The sequence below is a fragment of the Antechinus flavipes genome, chromosome 6 (assembly GCF_016432865.1).
Source record: "Antechinus flavipes isolate AdamAnt ecotype Samford, QLD, Australia chromosome 6, AdamAnt_v2, whole genome shotgun sequence".
Classification (NCBI taxonomy): domain Eukaryota; kingdom Metazoa; phylum Chordata; class Mammalia; order Dasyuromorphia; family Dasyuridae; genus Antechinus; species Antechinus flavipes.
The window spans coordinates 52410708-52433874 of record NC_067403.1 but is presented as its reverse complement, the minus strand read 5'-3'; the positions used below and the strand labels follow the sequence as shown (position 1 = coordinate 52433874).

The 23167-nt window shown below is 35.6% G+C and overlaps 2 protein-coding genes across 2 annotated transcripts in view; both read left to right on the top strand.

Moving 5' to 3' along the window:
* Positions 1 to 3485, top strand: part of TMPRSS11A (transmembrane serine protease 11A) — a 57255-nt gene extending 53770 nt beyond the window's left edge. The window contains exons 9-10 of the mRNA XM_051966668.1: positions 350 to 492; positions 3167 to 3485. Of these exons, the coding sequence (XP_051822628.1) occupies positions 350 to 492; positions 3167 to 3328 (305 nt within the window). The 3' untranslated portion in view covers positions 3329 to 3485. The remainder of the gene's footprint in view (positions 1 to 349; positions 493 to 3166) is intronic.
* Positions 3486 to 15661: 12176 nt separating this feature from the next.
* The window catches only part of LOC127541384 (transmembrane protease serine 11D-like), a 72416-nt gene continuing 64910 nt past the window's right edge, over positions 15662 to 23167 (top strand). The window contains exons 1-2 of the mRNA XM_051966667.1: positions 15662 to 15734; positions 15825 to 15909. Of these exons, the coding sequence (XP_051822627.1) occupies positions 15662 to 15734; positions 15825 to 15909 (158 nt within the window). The remainder of the gene's footprint in view (positions 15735 to 15824; positions 15910 to 23167) is intronic.

Below are 23167 nucleotides of genomic sequence, written 5' to 3'. Positions count from 1 at the left end.
TGTTGTGTTTCAGGGGCAAAAATTAAAGCTAACATGCCAGATTTCCAAAGCTGGCAGTCTAGCTGCTACTTGACACCTCCTCCAAGCATGTTGCTTATTTTTTCTCCATCTTTCACTCAAAGAAACCAAAGATGATGGATGGATCTTAAATGACTTGCTTCTGATCACATCTGAAGGAGGATTCAGACCCAGAGTTTGATTTATATCAAACACTTCCTTTACTGAAGTTAATCAAAGTAGAAAAAGCACAAAAACTATTCATTTCATTGTAGCAATGTCTTGCTTTGATATTTTATCAAAGCATGTTGATTTAAATGCTAAAATTGCCTTTTTTTTTCTTTATCCTCAGGGGAGTCACAGAATGAACTTCGACAAGCTTCAGTGGAACTTATAAGTGATGAAATATGCAGGCAGCCACATGTATATGGCAAAGATATAACATTTGGAATGTTTTGTGCTGGTTTCTTGGAAGGAATTTATGATGCCTGCAGGGTAGGTGGTATAGTAATTGCTTTGTTATTACTATTATTACTACTATTTAAAAAACTCATCCTATTCAGAAAATACTTTTCTGTTTTTTACAAAATGGAAACTAAAGGTATGGTGTTGAGTCAGAGTAAATATAATTCTAAATCACCCAAAATTTTATAATCAGTAAAGTATTAGCAAAGTAAAATACTTACTGGATAATTCATTAGGAAGAAGAACAATAAGAAGGAGGAATAGGAAGTGAAAGATATAGGGACTTAGTGATATAATTTGGTGTCCCGTTTAAACTCATTTTAGATGTCCTAGGATGATAGATGCACTGGTAAATGTTTAATCACCAAATCTCACTCTTCCACACCCCCCCCCAAAGTATGTACAACACACTTTTATATTTAACTAGTACTATTAACATTTCTCCATCACTTTCTTTTTTTTTAAATAACTTTTTATTGACAGAGCTCATGCCTGGGTAATTTTTTTTTACAAGAGATAATTTTTCATTATCTCTTGCACTCACTTTTGTTCCGACTTTTCCCCTCCTTCTCTTCACCCCCTCCCCCAGATAGCAAGCAGTCCTATACAAGTCAAATATATCACAGCATCACTTTCTTAAGTCTAAAAAAGCAATAAACAATAAGTCAAGCCCTGATTTACAGCGCTTGCCAATTTCTAAAGTTTAAATGTTCATAACAAAAATTTTAAAATCAACTCTCCTAAGCTGGCTAGAACTAGCTCCAGCATGCTTCTACCTAAGATTTTCCTATCATTTCTGCAATGGATACAAGCACAATTTCCACATGAAATGCTCAGTAAGAACAATCAAACTAACTAAATTTCTATGCTCTGTTATAATGCCTCCGATTATAACAAATAAAAATGATTCCTTTAAACAATGATTTGAAACAAAGATATTATATTGAGAAACTGGAACTATGCAATATCCCATCAAGCATCAATATCTTCCTCCCAAAAAGGGACATGTGATGGGTTTACTCTAATAGCAGCACATTATCACTGATGACATGCTCCAGAGAAGTGAAATTCATTGCAAGAACATGTCTGTCCAAGAAAAGAGGCAGGCCAGTCATACAGCAAAGAGAGACAGTCTGAGTATTTTTCATAAAACACTCAAGGAACTGGAAAGAAAAGTGATTTGGAGGATTTATGAAATAAAATATCTAGACAAGAATCATACAGACCAGAAAGATGTCAGTGGTTTGAAAACAGTACCAGCTGAAAGGTTACTCACTCTGACAGTTTTATAGCAACAAGAGCCCTGTTCAAATATCAGTTCTCTTTCTTTTATCTCTGGACAAGACATTCACTTCTTTGGGCCTAAGTTTGTGGAGTAAATTTTTTGTGATTTTTTTTTCAAACCAAGGAGGATACTGTATTATCTCGTCCATGGAAAATTGCTCTGTGTTTTTAATAACCCTAAACCTTTCCCTGAAATAAAGGTGTATCTTTTTAATACCAATATATTTATTGATGCTATATGCCAATGGGTTACATAATATCCTAGTGGTTAAAGAATTAAAGTTATGGGTCATCATGAAGTAGATTGGGTATGAACTGCTTTCATTTGTCAGTGAAAAATACATGGAGAAATAGAATAAAAGGAATCATCATTAGTATTTAAACAAAAAGGATAGAGAATTCAATTATTGTCTATTGAACACAAATCCATACAGTGTCACGAACTCAAGAGGATGGCTTTTATGAGATTTCAGGTAGATTTCTTAATGATGATTTATAGAGAGATTTATAGATGATGAAGAATTGCTCAGGCAAAAAGGATTGGATGGATATGATCTGAGATCAAATGAAATATATAAGTATTGACAAACATTTCCGTGGGTCATTATAATAATTCAAATTTCCTACTTCTTTTATGTCTATTACTATAATATTGGATGATTCAACAAAGATCTTGTGCCACATAATGATGCTAAAGAACCAAATCAATAAAGAACAAAATCAAAAAATTAAGTTATAATCACTATCATCCACTGACTTTTATTCTAATGTGTCATTTTGGCATGAAGAAGATGTAAGATTTTTGGAGGTTACTACTATTGGGACCACAAATCTTTCTTTTAACAACTAAGAAAAGCTTTGAGGGCAGGTCTTGTCAATGATTCAAGGATCAAATTAATGAAATGCTGAAAAGCTCATTATGAGAAGATTTGAAATGCTTGGCCATGTCAAACCATGTTTATTAAGCATCTTCTCTTAGAGATTGTCTCAGTTTATCCTATCTTGTTTCAACATAATTGTTTGTATATTCTCTCCCACATTATTAGACAATGTTTGAGAACAAGGATTGTTACTGACAGTCTAAGAAATGCAAAAGCAGTCCCTCTCCTCAAGGAACATCATAGTCTAAGGTGGGAGGAGCAGGAAACAACATGCAACAATATATCCCTGGATGGGATGATCCTGCTCTTTATTCTAAAGAGCCCCTTTTGCAGGGGCTGTGAGCAATTTCAGCAGTTAATATCCTTAGGAAACAAAACCACACAAATAAATAAGAGATCTTTTTGCTGGTCTTAGATAAAGTTTCTAAAAGCTCTTGTAGAGAAAATCAACTAAGACAATGTACAAGAGATGTAGTTTTGTAAACAAAATGTACTATGCAAATGAAAGCCAATCGTGATTTCTTTTTTTTTTTCATCAGGGTGACTCCGGAGGACCCCTGGTTGTAAAAGACTATAAAGATACTTGGTATCTCCTTGGAATTGTGAGCTGGGGGGACAACTGTGGTCGTGTGAACAAGCCTGGAGTCTATACTCAAATAACTTATTACCGGAAGTGGATTAAGTCAAAAACTGGCCTCTAAAGGAGCTCTTTGCATGCAGGGCATTTCCAAAACTGCCAGTCTTCAGCCATGTGTATATCCCAAAAGTTTGGTTGAACAGATGCCCGTGTCAACAAAATACAAATAGACTAAAATGCATTTAAATTTAGGAAGGTAGAGGTTCATTCAGCCAATGTGTTCACAGCCAATTTGTAATGTTTAAAAATAATAATAATCATCATGATTTGCCTGATTTAAAATGACCATTTTCTATGTGGTTTCTGCCCCTTAGAAAAGAGTGGATATAGGAGCAAATATTAAGTGGGAAGTCCAGATGTTTTGAAATGTGCCTTTTGGGATCATCTGTTTCTAATTTTGAGCATGATCGGTGAAAAAAAAAATGTTGTTGTTACTGTTTTGAATCGCCCTAGAATCCCATTTTTTAGTTTGCTATGGTTTTCCAGCACTTGACATGTTTGTTTTGACTTTCTCCTAGTCTTAACCTCAAGGAAAGCCATAGCCATGGGGAAAAGCTACCAACCCATTAGCCTGAGAGAAGTTCCTATATTATCCTAGAACTTCAGCTGCTTCTGCACTCAACGGGAGGACTTCAAAAGACAAAACTGGAATTGCAGTGAATTAGACCGATGATTTGCCATCTTTTTTGGAATTATTGATTGTTTTAAAAATGATTCAATTTTTTCTTCACTATTCAGAACACACTCTGAGATAGATGCATATTTTATTGGAAAAAAAATTTTTTATTTACTATATTAAAAAAAATAACATTGCAACTGGTCTCTGAGTCAGGAAGACCTGGATTCAAGTGTCACTTCTAATGACCGAGTGACTTTGGGCATGATACTTAACATCTCAGTACCCAAGCCAAATCTCTAAAATTCTAAGTTAGCTTAGAGGTCATGCTGAATAGTTGGAGTGAGTCTCTAATTCTGAGCTCCCCTACACCCCTGAAATCATAGATACAATTGGATGACTTGTGTTTTTATTGAGAACAGGTAACATAAAAATTGTTCAGTGCTTTAAAGTAAGTCAAATTACAGGAGAATCTTTGAATCAACTTGGTCGTAAAATCCCTCCAGACCTAAAATTATAAAATTCTGTGGTTCTCTAAATTCTTAAATTGATAATTAAGGACTGGAATGCATTTATTAATTTACACCACTAGGGGGCAACATAGACTATCACCTTAATAAAAGTAAATTTTCCCCCTAAACAATGGGGCAGACTAAAAAAGCCCTTTCATCCTACAGGGAGCATTTTATTTCTCCAGTGTTAATATAGCCAATTACTCCCTGAGACTCTATGACAATCAGATGGCAAAATCTTTGTCCAAATGTGCCTCCCAAGTAACTTCTCCCTTATAGTTAATGTGGGCCTTGGGACAAACTGCCTCATTACCTCCAAGGACACAACTAAATGAAGACTGTGATAATGCTGCTACTTTATTTACTAAATGTGTCCTGGGTGCTATTTACTCATGAAGTTTAAACCTAAGTTGAGTCATTTGTGAAATGGAGTTATTTTAGGCCACTTTCCCCCTCGGCGCTGTTAGAACTGTACAGCAATCATTTCAATACAGATTTACAATTGGAAGAACATTCCCTCTATTTGAAAATGGCAACTTTAATGTTATTTACACGAACAGATGATCCTAAAAGTGCAATTGAGTACTGTTTGATTAGCTTTGCTTTAGTTTAGGAAACACATGAGGCCGGGATTAAACATTTTGTGATTTGCTTAGGCAGCTGGCTGCCTACCAACTGGTTGGAGATACTTTGAATCAAATGCTGCTTCTTTTTCAAATATATGTACTTCTCTATTGTGGTGGTAAGTTGGAATTCCTGACTTTCTTCATGTTGAGATTTGGGGAGGATCAAAATGTGGCTGGCTACTTACATTGTAACCTCCGGGAGGGTACGGGCCATGTCTGTCTAAATTACAATGTCAGACAAAAGTAGCAACTAAATAAATGATTTTTAATACTAATAAATAGAAGAATGATGGGAACTCACTAGAAATGAGACTACTGGGGATATTCTACCTAAGCAGCAAATTAGAAAATTTTACTTCACTTGCTTTCCCAGTTATTTTATATATATATATATGTGTGTGTGTGTGTGTGTGTGTGTGTGTGTGTGCGTGTGTGTATGTATATTTACATATACATACATATATACATACATATTTTTATATACACGCATACATATATACACTATATACATGTATATTTGTGTATATACATATATGCATAATATATACATGCATATATATATATATATATATATATATATATATATACACATATATATGTTGATAAGTCAATTGGGGTAAGTGACTTGCCCTGGGTGACACAGCTAGGAACGTGTCTGAGGTCGGACTTGAACTCAGGTCCTCCTGACTTCAGGGCCGGCACTCTATCCACTGCACCACCTAGCTGCCTCCAGTTATTATATTTCCTAAATATCAATACCCAGCATATGGTGCTTTAAGGTTTGCAAAGTATTTTACATATGTTATCTCATTCGATCTTCACAATAACTTTGGGAATTAGGTGTTACTGTTATCACCATAGATAATGAAATAAATTGAGGGCTTACATGATCTTCCCAGAGCCACACAACTGGTAAGTACTTGAGTCAGGAATCAAACCCGGGTTTTCCTGACTCCTAAGATGCCATTCTAGCCACTAGGTTAAGTGACTTGTCCAGAGTCACATGGTAAATATGTGTCAGAAACATGACTTGAAGCTATGTCTTCATAAATCTGAGATTCCTATCCTCTATCTTTAGCTTTTATGCTACCTCATTTTTGGATAATGAACATGAGTACTCATTTACAGTACAATCTGGAAAATGAAAGGGTAATGTCTGAAGTCATTGCTATTTTTAATAATATACAAATATATATAATGTATGTAAGACAAATATATATAGTGTGTATAATAATATACAAATCCTTGAATACTCAGCCTAAATTGATCTGAAAGAATACCTTCATTTTAAGATGGCAAAAATTGCATCCAAGTTAGACACTGGATTTGTAGTTATAGTATCTTATTGAGCCTGATGTTTTACTTTCACTCTCCTAGTGTAAAACATAATCAACTCTCAATGTACATGTGCAGATTCTGGATATACTTATTTTGACACTACACTTGCTTTTGTCTAGCAACTAATGTCCTCATTGCTTTCTTGCTACATTGCCAAACCAGAAAATATTCAGAAAACAACTGCTAAATACTGGCTTCAGTATCAATATGTATATTCTGCAAAAACCATACAATTATATATTTCAGAGCCCTGACTTAAATTGATTGGACTTACTTTACTCTTGACACTATCAGATAATCTTATCCTGAGACTATCATAACAGCTCCTACCTGTCCTTTCTTCAAGTTTCACTCCTTCCAGGCTCCATCATCACTATTCCTAATACATCCTATACCCAAATCCCAGAGTAATCTTTCTAGAATATTTCTTGGATCATATTTCTCCCCTGTTTAAAAAACAAAATATCCTAAACAGTCCCCCACTGCCAACAGGATAAAGTTCAAACACTAAAGATCCAATCCAAACTAATAAACATTTTTCAAGAATCTACTAGGCACTATACTAAGCATACAATTAATAAAAATAAAGTCAGTCCCTCAAGGAGCTTACATTCTAATAGGGAAGACAACACACAAAAGAGACAGGAGGAATGGGACACCACAGGATATTCTACCCAGGGCAATCTTATTTTGTGGAGTTGAAAACAAAGCAATGATGCAAAGTGGAGTGAGATGAGAGTTCATTCTCTACTCTCTATAAAAAAAGAGCATTAGGTGGTCTACCTTCCAATCTCCAATTTTAGGGGAGAGAAGACTGAGGGAGATGAAATCAATCAAGGTTTGAATTAGCAGCAAGGTGGTGAGTTTAGAAGAGATGAGCTTATCCTAGAAGGGGCATCTTGTTCCATGAAATTGAAACCAAGCAGAGAAACCGATGTGAAGTAGATATTTGCTGAGATTATGATAAATAAGTCCCTGAGGATACTGCTTTGACTTTTGAGCCCTTACATTTTGTCTCCAAGCTTCTTTTTTTAAACTTCATTTTACAGATGAAGAAATAGAAATTTATTTATCTTCTGTCAAGTAATTTGACAAATTCTTATAACTAGTAAACAGCAAATTCAGGACCCAGAACCATATCTCTTGATTTCACATCTAGTTTCATGTTTTTTGTTTGTTTTTGTTGTGTTTTTTTTAACAACTATATTATATTATATTTGTGCAATGATTATTTGTGTTTACTTCTTACTGTAATGTTCTCTGGTTTCGGTTTTCTTGGGGTCTCTGGGAGCAGCCTTCATTTCAGTTCAGTAATCACCACAAAAACAACCAGGGGTTAAAGTCCAAATCCTTTATTATCTCTTTCAAAGTCCTGCCTCCTTTTCTGGGGCCCAGTTAGCTTTCTAATAGTCCAGATCCTTTATTGTTTCCTTCCTGGGCCTGGACAGCTTTCTGGAGAGCCTTTCAGATCAGCCTTGGTCTCAGTAGGAGAAATGCAGGAGGAGAACCTGCCACCAGGATGGTGTGAGATGAGTCCAAGAGCTTGTGCTCCAGCTTCCAGCCTTCTGTCCACTTGTGTTCACTGGCTCTGTCTCTCAGGGCTTTCTGAGTCCCAGCTTATATGCTCTACACTGAGTGTTAACCAATCATTATATCACTAGGAAACCATTATTGTTGTAAGATTAAATCAATTATACTGAACCATGCTAAACTAGATAACCATTGTCTCATCAATTCCTCTGACTTAGCTCCTTGTTTCAAGTTCAGAGTCCTGGCCCATAACATTTTACATCCTTTATTAGATCATAAGGAAGCACTTTGAGAGCACAATGTCATGAGTCAAGAAAGAAGAAGGAGGAGTAATAGACTGGGGTAAGAAAGAAGAAGGAGGAGTAATAGACTGGGGTAAATTATCACACATAAAAGAGGCATGAAAAAACTATTATAATGGAGGGGGAAATTAGGGAAAGGGTAGACAAAAACCCTACTCTTATCAAAATTGGTTCAAAGAGGGAATATTATACACATTCAGTTAGATATAGAAATCTATCATCCTATAAGGCAGTAAAAAGGGATCGGGATAATAGAAAGTAGAGAAGGGACTAATAAAAGGGACAGAATAATGGAGAACATGGTGAGCAGAAGTAAAGCACTTCTGAAGAGGGAAAGGGGAGGGGGTAAAAGAAAAAAGGGGATAAAAATGTTAAAAATAGCAAGGAGGGCAATACACAGTTGCTTATCATAATTATAAATGCCAATGGGATTAATTCACCCATAAAACAGAAACAGCAGACTGAATTAAAAACCAGACTCCTACAATATGTTGTTTATAAGAAACACATTTGAAGCAGAGAGACACACATACATAAAAATAAGGGGCTGAAGCAGATTATATTATTCTTCAAATGAAGCAAAGAGAGCAACTGGAGTAATCAAGATCTCAGACAAAGCAAAAGCAAAAGTAGATTTTATTAAAATAGATAAAGAAGAAAACAATATCTTGCTGAAAGATATTATTACTAAATACACATGCACCAAATGGTCTAGCATCTAAATTTTTGAAGATGTTAAATGAGTTATAAGAGGAAAGAGATAATAAAACTATACTAGTGGGGAACCTCAACTTTCTTCTCTCAAAACTAGATAAATCTAACCAAAAACTAACAATAAAGAAGTTAAGGAAGCGAATAAAATTCTGGATAAGTTAGATATGATAGATACCTGAAGAAACTTGAATGGAAATAGAGAGGAATATATCTTTTTTTATAATAGTATATGGCATCTATACAAAATTGACCATGTATTAGGACATAAAAACCTCACCAAATTCAGAAAAGCAGAAATAGTAAACTTGTCCTTTTCAGATCATAATACAACAAAAATTGCATTCAATAGTGAACAGAGCAAAGAGAAATTAAATATTAATCAGAAATTAAATAATCTAATCCTAAACATAAATGAGTCAAAGAACAAATAGAAGCAATCAATAATTTCATCAAAGAAAACTACAACAATGAGACAACTCACAAAAGAGTTACTTAGAATAAATTTTATATCTCTAATTACTTATATCAATAAAATGAAAGGGAAGGAGAAGTAAATCAGTGAATTGGGCATGCAAGTAAAATTTAGAAGAAGAACAAATTAAAAATCCCCAAATTAGAAATTCTGAAAAATGGAGAGATTAATAAAATTGAAAGTAAGAAAACCATACAACTAATAAATAAAATTAAAAGCTGGTTTTATGGGAACAATAAAATAGAGAAACCATTGATTAATTTGATTTAATTTAAACCAAATTACTAGAATCAAAAATGAAAGAGGTAAATTCATCAACAAATGAAGTGGAAATTAAGACATTGTTAGTAATTCTTTTGCCCAATTATATGTCAATAAATTTGACAACCTAAATGAAAGGGACAAATATTTACAAAAATATAAATTATCCAGGTTAACAGGACAAAAAATAAAATACTTAACTGAATTTTAGAAAAAATAAATTGAACAAATCATCAATGAACTTCCTAAGGAAAAAAATCCTCAAAATCATATGGACTCACAAGTAAGTAATCTGGAGATTAGAAATAAAAAAAATGAAGAACTTGGAAAGGTAAAAAAAAAAAAAAAAAAGTGCCTAAGTCAGGAGTCATTTTCATTACATGCTTTCACTTGCAAGATCCAGTGCTTTGCCAACTCCTTTTTAAGATTACATACCACATGCTTTGCTATCTGAACCCTATTAACAACTACTCTTTTTTATAACAGTATTGCCTTTACAACTCAATGTTCTGACAATAGAACCATTGGTTCTCCTCCTGATTCCCTCTCCCTACTCTTCTGGATTCCTTAATTCTTAACCTCAACTACCTGTGAAAAACTAGCTCAGTTACTTGGCTGGTTAAGCAAAGCATCAATGGTATTAAGGCTGTAGGTTTGATTGCCGCCTTCCATAAAGCTCCTACCTGTACTCAGGCTCAACAATAAACCCAGTCAGCCAAAGAGTCACCTGGGAAATATATGTCCTTGGCTACAAGGAAAATGAGGCAAGTGTATATTGGTGAATCAGACAAATCTATCATCACTGCTTGGGGGTTAGAAGATTGGCCAGTACTGGAGCAGAAAAACTTGGATTTCACTAATGGTAGGTTGCCTTTTTAAATGAATACAGTGCTATTAGGTCTGTTAATAGTTTCAAATAGATTCAAACTCCCTCCAAATTTTTCTTGCATTTTTTAATACCTAAGTTGATAACAGCATGGAATACTAATATTAAATCAATCAGTGACATATGTCAGTTCTAGGACTTTTCCGGTTTCTAGGACACCCTACTACTATCAGTTCTGAATTCTGTGAGGTTGAACTAACCTTCAGAGACAGAGGTCTTGAAATAAAGATAGAAAAAAAAGAGGAACTTTGAATCTTCCCAAATCATTAGTTATTAACAATAATTTCTCTCAAAAGCCTGTACTCTACAACACTGGAGCTCACTGTGAGCATGAAGATATTTATCATATACTTGGAAGAAGATATCTGTATGTCAGCATTCTTCCAACCCATCATAAAACCCAGCTATATTATTTCCTCCAATAAAACACTTTGCTACTAAAATTTGTTGCATGAGAAATCTTCTGAATTTTCTAATGTGGCTCCTCATGGAATTATGCAAATAGGAAATATTCATTTCCAAATAATGGAGAAATGAACAGGGGAGTCTGATTATATGTCTCTTGATTCCTTTAAAGAATCCTTTAAAACAGCACTCACAATTTCCCTAGGGAAACTCAAGCTTACTCTAATTATCCAAATATAAATAATTCTTGTTAAAAAGACTTGGCTCCTGTATTATATGTAGAAGGTTATGCTGCATGTTTTCATAATATTCACAAAATTATTACAAGATAATTCGTGCCTGAAGACTTGAGTTGTTCAGGGAGAACTAGCGCCTCTGTTGTGAGGACTTACCAAGCCCTTTTCAGTTCTTCTCCTCTACCTTTGAAGTCCACTTTTCACCCACCTCTCATCTATGATTCCAAGAAGCTGTAGGAGGTACAATGGCCACAGTAAACCATCACAAGACATGGGCTAAACCAGGTTGAGGGTAGCAGCAGGCTTCAAACCCATTGGTGAGTTAGGGGGATGACTTCTCCCAGCAGAATGGACAGATGAGAACAATTTGTTCCATGGCTCCCATAAAGGTGACTGAAGTAAGTGCTATGGAGCACTTAAAGTTTGGCCAGACATCAAAGATACCAAGGGCATCAACTGCATCCCAATCAGTCGTTTGTCATCCTGACTTTGTGTTGCCACTGGATTCACATGACTAGAAAAGAAACCGAGACTGACAATTTGCTTAACTCTATCTTGCTTAAATCCAATTTATTTGCCACTCAATATATCACTCATTTATGAAGTCATTGGTCTTCTTCAAAAATAAAGGGCAGACAACAAGATAACTGCCAGTTTGGACCTCCTCGCCAGAAATCTTTTCCATCAGTGATATATGCAGTGCCATAAATCCATAAAAAGGACTCAGGAAACATTGTTGGATTTAAGATTATGGTCTTAAGAGTATGAGGTGGTTCTCATCAATATCTTCACTACCAGATTCTAGGCAAGCTCCTTGATCTCTCAGCCTCAGTTTCTTTAACTGAAAAATGGGGATTATAATAACACCCATCTCAGAGGGTTGAAAACCTATCTCAGAAGGTTCTGGAGATCTTTCTTGCTTTTCCGAGATTCAATTTGGGCTTTTGTTTTTTGAGTAATTGATCTTACACTTCTTGACTTGAGCCCCACTAGGACAACAGTTTGTATATATAGGCCATACAAGATCCACAAATCCAAAAGAAAAATGTATTAAAGATAAGAGAGCAATATAAATAATATGTTATAATTAATAACTAAATAAAATTATCCTTGACCTCTGTGTATACAAATAACACAATCTCTTCAATTTTCAAGTGGGGGATGGGAAAGAAACTTCTCTGAGAAAATTTCTTAATGAGTGCAAATCAAGAAAAGCTTTCAAATTACTCGAGTGATATCTAGTTTAAAAATCTACTTAAGAAAATGGGGAAGGGGTATATAGGTGGTACAATGGATGGAGTACCAGTCCTGAAGTCAGGAGGACCTGAGTTCAAATCTGAACTCAGACACTTAACACTCACTATCTCTGTGACCTTGGGCAAGTCACTTAACCCCAATTGCCTCAGCAAAAAGAAAAGAAAAGAAATGGTGGGAGAGGAAATGATGGACAAGGAGAAAGGTGGCAATAATAGAGATAAGGGAGATAATATCCTTTAACACATTCATAATATTGTGACTATTTTTTTCAAAAAGCATTTGATTCTCTGTCTTAAATATAGTCATATAAAAACTAGATATGAGGTATACCTCAAGAAGAGCATAAGATGTTTATGCAGGACACATTCCATGAGATTGGCAGAGTCTAAGTAAAAGGATTTTGTATTTATGATCATACAAATACAAATGCTTTGTTAGTTATAGATGACTTTGTATCATCTTGAATTAATGCTTGGTACACTATAAATCCTCTTTACATCACAGCAATGAAAAAGTGATCAATCTATCCACAAGTAAAAACAAAACAGATGAAGTATATATTTATTCATAGTATGGTATAAATATGTGTGTGTGCATTTATATATATATATCTTGGTATATCAGAATCTGAGCAATAGATTTTCTCACAGTAATGAGAGTGAGAGTGAGGAGTTAGGAAAGGGAGAGTGAAAATGGTGGAAGTAAGAGAGGGAGAGAGCTATTTATCAGATACTTAGTATGGACCAAATACTGTGATGGTTATGTATGCTGGGAATAAAAATACGAATACATTATGTAATTCCTGTCTGCAAAGAATTTACATTCTACTGAAGGAAGACAATCTGTGAAAGACAAGATGGGGAGCAGATGAGGAACTTGACTGAAAGGAGAGAAGGAAATAAAGTCTATGAGAATTGGAAATGATACGGGTATGGCTAGGACTATTTCAAGAATATTGACTTGGGCTTTGGAGCAGCAGTCAGGATGGAAGGAGGTTTCTCTTGAATAGGGAAGCAACTGGTAAGGAGGTGAGAAGTCCCGAGAGCATGTGAGCTGCAAGTGAAATGAGCACAGATAGAGCCTTTCAGAAAATGCAGGTATAAAGATAACTAGTTGTATTATGGACAGGAAATGCAAAATGAATAAGTTGGGACTATAATTTCAGTTGTAGGAGAAGACTGGTTAGATCACCTCATGCTCGCAATAATTCCAAATTGCTTACTACTTTAAGAGTATCTATTCAATACAAATATTTTCCTAGGGATTCCCACATGGTTGTGAATCATGAAACACCACAATCACAGGATAATCAAAAATTTTAAATAACCCCAAAAGCAAATAGACACACGATGGGTGTAAGTAAGATGTAGCATATTACCAACATTTAAAAGAGAGCATAAAAGATTGCACCACTAATTCTTAAATGCCGTCCATCATCAAGGACATATTTAACTAGAAAGGAAGCTTGGTGATTCATGTAGGGAGGAGAGACAATAAGATGCATAGACTACTATACTCACAACCTTGAATTAGCATAAATCCAGGTTCATTGGGTGGGTATTTTATAGAAGACTTGTGGAAAGACAGGAGCAAGATTCACATAGAAGGAGAAGGTGTGGAGGGGTTCCAATCTGAATTAGAAGAGGGAGAATCCAGACCCAGCTAAAATCCCACTTTCTAAAAGAAGCTTTTCCCCAATCTCTCTTAATTCTAGTGCCTTCCCTTGGTCAATTATTTCGTATTTAAGCTGTATACAGTTGATTTATATGTGGTTTGGGAGGTTTTTTTGTTATCTTTTCCCATCTTCCCCCATTAGATCCTCAAGGACAGATAAAGTCTTTCTTGTTATCCCCAGTGCTTAGCCTGATGTAATCACTTAAAAATATGCTTATTAATCGACAAATCAAGAACCCATCATAGTCTCAAGTTATCACCCATTGTTGAACAGTTAACTACAATATTAACTACATGGTTTAGTGAGCTTTTTGGTACCTTTGTCACTAATTCTTACAATTTGTCAAGTGAAGCTTAATTTAACCCTGTTTTTATCCCTTAACCTAAACAGAATGTTCTTTTTCTCACTCACTCTAAAATCTTATTGGACTCAGAAACACTTCCTTGTGGTTAGTCTATAGCTTTCAAACTTTTTCATCAAGGTTGTTAATGGCTCTTTTTCTTCTTGGCCTTAGGTAGAGGTAGCATTCTATTTAGGTTGTTACAATCAGCTAAAAAAGAGAGTTTTCATCTACTTTCCTAGTAGTTAATTATCAAGTCTGTACTCTTCTTTCTTATTCCTTTGCATCCTTTTCCTTTAAGCAGTCAAATAAGAAAGCAATGATATTCAGAAATACCAACATTTCTGATTAGTGAATTCCTTTTTTTATCACTCATTTATAACCTAAAAGTGTACTCTTTTGAAACATAAATACTCCTACAAGTATCTATCTTAGGCCTCAATACCTAAAACATCAATTATTAGTTACACCCTCAAGTGGGATTAGCTGCCTTCAAGCTGAGAACAAGGACAGGACAGAGGATTTATATGGGGCAGGATCAGGGAATTTACAGGGTAAAGGAAATGGATACTAGCATGGCAAAAAGATAAAAGCATCAAAGACAAATCACCCATTTCCCAATTCTCTATTAGGCTTTGGCCCAGAATATCATTCAAAATCATACTATGGACTATGCAAAAAAAAAAAAAAAAAGACTAACTAATTGGCCTGAATAAACTGACCTTACTGTTAAAAGAACAGACTTTTTTTTTCATTTAAAAATGTATTTTATTATATGAAACACCAAATATGATTTTAATATCTTTAATTATGTTACAAAAGTCTTAGTATAATTTTATGTTGCTCTGCTGGGGAGAAACTGAAACAAATCCAAATTGCTTAATTTACAGATCACAGGACTTTGAGGAGAACACCTTCTTCCTGTCACCCGGGCAGTTACAGGAATAAAATGTACCCCTGCTCCTTTAAGTTTTTGTTTTGAAAACTGGAAGTAGGAGTTACTGACCATTTGAATGCAATTGCACTGCTTCTGCTCATCCCGACTTGACTTTCATTGCAAAACTCCTAAGAACTTGTCCTTAGAATAAGGAATTTAAAAACTTGATAGGATTTTTAAACATATAATTCATGGTGATTTCAAGATAAATATTCCTGTCTCTACCCCTCACCTCCTCCCCAGACCTCAAGCATTGTATTTCTCCCGTTTCTGTAGGTCTTATTTGTAAGATGTCTGGCAACGTCATCTGTGTAAATATCACAAACGCTGGGGCTCCGCTCTCCATTCCATTTCAGGCTTCTGGTATAGTGAGATTATATGATGGCAAGCTACAGGGAATCAGTGACTGCCGGGATTAGTTGGAACACTAAGTTGTTTTACCTGCCTTGACAGAAGGAATTGACAAGTGGAGCTTCTTTGTGGAGTCCACGCTCACCAGACACAAAGACAGCTCTGGGCAGGGTCCGCAGACTGACAGGTAGGGATGGGGCAGGTGGTGAATCAGACACTGTGCGCAAGGGAGTCAGAGCTAGGAAGAAGGCGCCTGCCACTCACTGCCTCCGTCTGACAGCTCTGAAAAATGACGCAAGGAGGGAGAACATCCTTCAGCAGAGAGCAGAGCAGGGAACTCTCCGCTGCTGATGGCGATATCTGGGAAGTCGTGGACTCTTCTCAGCACTTTCCGAATGGTTTTCCTATTAGCGCTATAAATTCAACACATCCGAGATCGGACTCATTATCTTTCTCCCCAAACACCTCACCTATTTTTCTAGTTTCCCTGTTTCTCTCAGAGGCAGCTAGATGCTAGCTAGATCGCAGGGGATAGAAGTTCTGGGTCTGGAGTCAGAAAAAATCTCAGTAGAAATACTGGACTCGCACACTAGCCTCTTTGTTTCCTCAGCTGTAATATGGAGGAATGACAGCACCTACTTTCCATTCTATTGGAGATAACATTTGTAAAAGCACTTAGCATAGAGCTTAGCACATAGTTGGTATTTAATGAATATTTTCTTCCTTCTTTCCTCCCTCTCTCCCTTTCTTCCTTCTGTCAATCTCCCTTTTCTTCCTTCTTGCTTTCCTGTCTTCTTCCATTCCTTCCTTCCTTCCCCCTTTTATCCTTCCTTCTGTCCTTTTTCTTTCCTTCCTTTCTTCTTTTGTACTTCTTTTTCTCCCTCCCTCCTTTCCTTCCCTCTTTCCTTCCTTCCTTCCTTCCCTCCCTCCTTCCTTCTTTCCTTCTTTCCTTCCTTCCTTCCCTCCTTCCCTCCCTCCTTCCCTCCTTCTTTCCTTCCTTCCCTCCTTCTTTCTTTCTTTCCTTCCTTCCTTCCTTCTTTCCAATCAAGGGCACCACTATCCTTCTAATTATTCAGCTTCACAATCTTAGAGTCACATTAGGTTCTTCACTCTCTCCCAATTCTCCCACACAGAGATACATCCAATCAGTTGCCAAGTACGGCTCATATCCGTCTCTTTCTTCTCTCTACTCATATGGTTACCACCCCAACCCATGCCCTCGTCATCTCTGAATCATACCCAAACCATTGAAATAGCCTTCTAGCTGGGCTCCCTGTCTCAAGTCTCTTCCCTCTCCTTTCCATTCTTCATACAATCGCCAGGTTAATTTGACATAGATCTGATCATTTCTCTCCCTTGACCAAGAAGCTCCAGGATAAAATATAGACTCTTCTTCTCTTAGATATTTCAAGTTACTTGCAAATGGACTCCAGTCTGTGTTTCTAGGATTGTTACAGATCATGACATGCACTCTGTTTTTCAGTTGAACTGACCTTGCTGCTGTTTTTCCCCCATTCTCCATTTTATGCACCTTTTATTAGACTGTTCCAAATTCTCTGGAATGAAGTCCCTCCTTACTTCAGTCTTTTAGAACTCCTATTGTCCTTCTAGGTTTTGCTCAAGTGTTTAACTCCCTCTTCCCATAGTTATTAGGGTCTGTTACCATCCATATTATTTTGTATTGATTCTACATATAAGGTACCTTAAAAGTCTTAATGCAGTGTAAATTTTTTTAGCTTAATATTAATCATTATTAATAATCTTGTAAGAAATTGCATTAAGACTTTGGGGATAATTTGTATATTCTGTGTTCAACTTCACAGGCTCATAGATTGAAAATTGCAAAGGACCTCAGAATGCACTTAGTCTAATATCTTTCTTTCAGTGACGGAGGAAGAAACTGAGGTTCAGACAGTATTTGGCAACCATCACACATGTGGGTGTCACAGTGGATAGAGGAGTAGCCCTAAGGTCAGAAAGACTCATTTTCCTGAATACAAATCTGGCTTCAGACACTTACTGATGTCCTTGGACAACAGGTCTTGGGCAAATTACTTAACCCGTTTGCCTTGGTTTCCTCATCTGTAAAATGAGCTAGAGAAGGAAATGGCAATCCCTCCAGTATCTTGGCCAAGAAAATTCCAAATGGAGTCACAAAAAGTCATATATGATTGAACAGCAACAAAGAACTAACATCAGATTCAATATTCAATATTTCATTTCAGCAGAATTTAAGTTGTCTGAGGTTAGAGGCTGTATCTTCAGTTCCTAACACAGTGACTGACACAGTACTTGTTGAAAGAAATTAAAAATTCAGCTGAACCTCAGTTTTAAGGACTAAGCCCAGTCTAAGAAGCTCAGGTAAGCTCATTAAACATTCTACCTACTACATCTAAAAAAGCAGCAGTGTTTGAAGGAGGTAAAAAGTAGACGTACCTACACTTTGGCCACAGGGTGTCCACGTTTTGCTCCTACAAATACATACTAATGTGTCTTTTTAAAATATATATTTACCTTGTCTTATATTGAGAACTAATAACTAGTCTTATGTTCAGGTCAATCTGGTATAAAACGTGCTCCTTAGCCTCAAAAGCTAAAAATCTAAGTCTTCTTTTTCTTTCTCGTTACTATTCCAATATCATAATTTAGGAGTTTTTAACCTTGGGTCTATGAGTTAATTTTTAAATATTTTGATAATTGTATTTTAATATAATTTTTTGCGATGCAATATATTTTATTTTATGCATTTAAAAACCTTTTTTTCTGAGATGGGATCCATAGGCTTGTCCAGACTTCTAAAGGAGTCTATGACATCATGCTTTTCTCTTTTTATCTTTTTTGGTGATTTGCTTCCAGTTTCATCCTTCAGTGTCCTTGAGTTGTTGCCTAAATTTCTCACTAAGTTGTACTTAAAATTCTTTATTTCTTTCTATTGCTCTAAGCTGTTTTATGAACAGAGTTCTTGAAACATGATAAACTCTTAATCTTCCTGTCCTTTTTCCTTTCTTTGCCCCCCTTCTACCCTCCATTTCTCCTTTCCCCCTTATTTTCCATTTTCCCCATTTCCCTTTCCGTTCCCCTTCCCTTCATCTCTCTATCTTACCTGGTATGGACGTACAGGTGCTACTCATTCTGTTAGGCCAGTGCCATTCCAATTGATATAGCACTTTGACCTATTCTGTTTCACACTTGGGCCAATTGACCCTTTCTTAGACATTATGATGCTCTCCTTTACTCTGAGAGTCCTCACTATATTAAAGTCAATTTAAGTGTGGACCTTTTATCGGCTCAGGCCAAAGTAACTCAGAACTCCTTAGCTACAGTCTCTACTGAAGAACAATTATTTATATCACTCTTTGTAAATAATTGTCACTATAACCAATTCTATTTGTTGTTATTGTTTTATAGATCCCAGAACACTGACATGTCATAAATATTTTTCATTACGATTACACTCATAAATATAATTTTTTTTGGTTATAATTGCTCAGCAACAATGGGCAAGCTGTAAATCAGAAACATCATACTGGTAAATGGAAATCATTATGTTACTCCTAAGAAAACAGATATAAGACATACTTAGTCATATCCTAAACAGGGGGAACTACTTCATAACAAACCATCGTGACTTTTGCATCACGTTGCCTTGGCAAATTTACATGGAAAAATCAGTGATGCCATTTCCTGAGACTTTCCTTCAATTTCCAGACATAGGACAAACAGGTTTACAAAAACCAAAAGCTTGTGTCAATGAACAGAAATTAAAACAATAAAGAAAAATCCATTGTTCAAGAGTGGGAAACAAACCTGTTACAGTGTGGGACTTTTTAAGTAACTGGGCATGGGAAAAGCCCCAAATGCTATTGTTTTGATCAAAAGACTTTCCTTCCAAAGTTATTACTTGTTACTTATAGTGATTTAAAAAATTAAGAATTTTCCTCATCTTTTCATTCAATAAATCAATGAACATTTATTAAGCATCTACTATGTAAGGAACCATTCTAGGGACAAAACAAAAGCCACAGTCCCTTCTGCTAGGAGCTTGAAATCTCATAAAGGAAATGTTTTTGTTGGGGGTTTTTTGGTCATTTTGTAAAATAACCAATGACAACACAGGGACGTGTCTCAACAACTCACTCATGAATTGGATTTAAGGCAGAGTTGCACAAAGTCAACAGTATCATTCTCTCTTTCAGAGTCATCAGAGTCCAATGGCAAGACAAAACTTAGGATGACTAGGGATGGCCTGGGATGCAATGTATGACTTAACAACTTTGATATATGACTAAGCTCTGAGCATTTCACAGTGTCTGCTACAGCCACCTTCACAGCCTTGGAAATAAATGCTTTTCAGTCTTCCATTCCACTGGGGGGAATATTTATATGATTAGGGTAATTAATAATTCATCAATAGCTTTATGGCCCATTGATTACCCTCAATCTGATGTCTGCTGAAACTGTTTACTCTGTTTACAAGATATGTTTTCTTGGAGCCAAAAGTGAGAGTTAAGTACCAGAGACACCAAAGTTGTATGAGCAACCCTGTAAAGGTCTGAGCAAACCCTCAAACCAGAGGTGTTAGTCTTCCTTGAACACTCACTCATACACCTCAGTAGGAGATAAAAGACACATTCATAAATAACTGCAATATGGAATGGAATATGCTATATCCATAAAAGGTCCATAAAAATGCTCTCTCTGTGTGTGTGCGTGCAATAGGAATAAGAAAAGATCAGAGGGGTAGGGGAGCAAAATAAATCACAACACATAAATGGATTTTGACATTTTAGTGAAAGAAGTACAAATGCTAATGATATTATGGATCATCAAAATCATCAATGCAACATACTGAAATACTATAGGATATCCAAATCCATGTTCGGTTCTATTTCTATTAGCAGTAATTCAGAGTTTCTTAAATGGTTTCAAAACCATCTCATCCTAGAAGATAGGGGTGGAATTAAAAATAATTCTTAGGTAGTTTATGCTATTAAACATATTATTTGCAAAAATCCTATCATTCTTGTTTATTGTCCTCCTTATAAACTAAATACAAAGCCATTCATTGGTTTTTCACCACTTTTGGGGAGCTTAAGGGAAATTCTAATAATTGACTTTGACAGATCTTTAAAGAAGTTGAGTGTCCATAGAGAAAAATCTTATCTTTATGAATGTCTGTTCTATTTATTTAGTCTAATTTTCTCTCCCATATTGAGAAAAAGCAGAATTGAGGTTTTTAGCAACAAAATGCATTTGTGCAAATATAGGGAAAATTGTTCCATATATACTATGTAAGAGGAGAGTAAGATAATTTGACCCAGTTGGGAGAAAGGGAAAGTGGAAGACAGAGGGAGAAGTCACTCTTCTTTGCAACTAAGATTTTTTTTTGGTTTCCTTGGGGAGGAGTGGAGTTGGAAGCTTTGAAATGTATGGAGGCAAGAGAACAGGCAAAGAATGGAAGTTGAGGAAAGTAAGATGTCAAATCCGAGATTACTTTAGAACAGATTAAACTTCTTATTTCTTGTTGTTTTTATTTTAAGCTTTAGTGATTAGCTAACCCCCTTGAAACATGATATAGCATATTACTCACTTTAATTTAATACAGAATTAAGAGACTAAAAAATAGCATGAGCTAGTTTAAAAGAGAAGCCAGCATCCTTTTCCATTTCTAATATTATCCCTCTAATAAAGAAGCACTTTTCACCATTTTTACATGTCTTCAGGAAAATTTACCTTGATAACTAAATTTAAATTTTTTTCTGTCAAAATTAGAAATTAATATTACTACTTCACCTTCCTAAGCCATAAGTTGTTTTTTTCTGACATTTTGATGGGCTGCACCAAATGATTCATATCTGTAGTTTAGTCTCTCTTCCTGTTGACTAATGATACATGGCTTTTCAGAAACTTTGCCTAGGATTACATCAGTTGCTTTATTGAACCCAAACTCTTCACTCAGACAAAAAATAGAGCTAATCCCAACAGCTATTAAATTGTATGACTTCTTTGTCATTTTAAATAGATTACTTCCTCTTTCTCCTCTCTCTTTTTGAGCAGAGGGGAGGAAGTTACTCCCCAGTTTACATCTTCACAGATTGGATAACAAGAGCTCTGATAGTTCAATTATGATGTTTTCCCATTTCCTTTTATTTATTTAACAGTTTCTTCCAGTGAATCAATACCCATTTTCCCAGCCCTCACCTACTTTATTGATTGATTTTTAAAATTTATTCATAAAGAATGAAAATAACTCTTCCCCACAGCAATGCTCACAAAAATAATCCTTTGCTTTCTAGCATATAATTCTGGGACAACGTCTTTCTTTCTATGTCAAGCACATAGTAGGCACACTGAATAGACTGAAAATTGGACAACATCTTCATGTTATTCTCCTAATGTCTGCCCGGTGGTGAGTGGAAACTAGAATGGTTTTCTGTTATAATTATATTGTTTGACAATTGATAATTGACAATTAATAAAAAAAATTAAACAAAATTATTGTTAGCATTATTACATTTAATTTATTAAACACTCATTCAAAAAACATAAACTGAGTGAGTACTATTCTATTTAAAGCACTATTCTTGCCAAGTAGGAATTTATAATCTAGAATTGATGCCTGTAAAAATAATATCAAGTTGAATGGGAAAAGGATAAAGGTATAAAGGAAGAAGACAGGGATTGTGCTCTGGGCTGGGCCTGACTCAGACAAGGCCCTGATAGTTCAGGTGCAATATAGGAACAAAAGGACACAGCTGGCCATTCAGCTGTTAAGAGATTTACCTAGCCATAGCATAAGAAGGCTTTTTAACAAAGCGAGGCATTAGAGTTGATTCAGTTGAGGAAAGCTCCACTGGCTGAGTGGTCCATTGTGATTCATTTACCAATCATCAGAAGACCAGACTGGAGATCCTAAAGGCTGCTTGGTAATCAAGTGATGAGGAAGTAATATCAACAGTTTAAGCCAATTAAATTTTCTGAATGTTCTTAATTTTAAAGAAAAACTAGCCTAATTTACAAAGAAGGAGGGATGAGGATACTGCTCAATTACATGAGATATGTTCAAGGAAAGCTAAGGCATGAGAATTACCCTAAGTAGTTTATAATCTAGTAAGGAAAAGAGATACATGAATAATCACACACAAGGCAATATATGTGATAAGACTCGTAAGTGCAAAAGTCACTGGATTTGCATTCAGAATAACTGGTTTAAAGTCCCAGACAGTAAACTTACTATCTGTATTACTTTAGGCAACATGATACAACATAGGGAAGAGCCCTAACTTGAGTCAGAAGACCTGGATTCAAATTTTCTTATTCTTAATGACTAAGTTTAGTCAAGTCACTTAACTTCCCTAATTTCCTTATTTGTAAAATGAGGGGGTTGGATCAGATGGCTTTTGAGGTCCCTCAATCTTTGATTCTATTAACCTTTGATTCCTCTG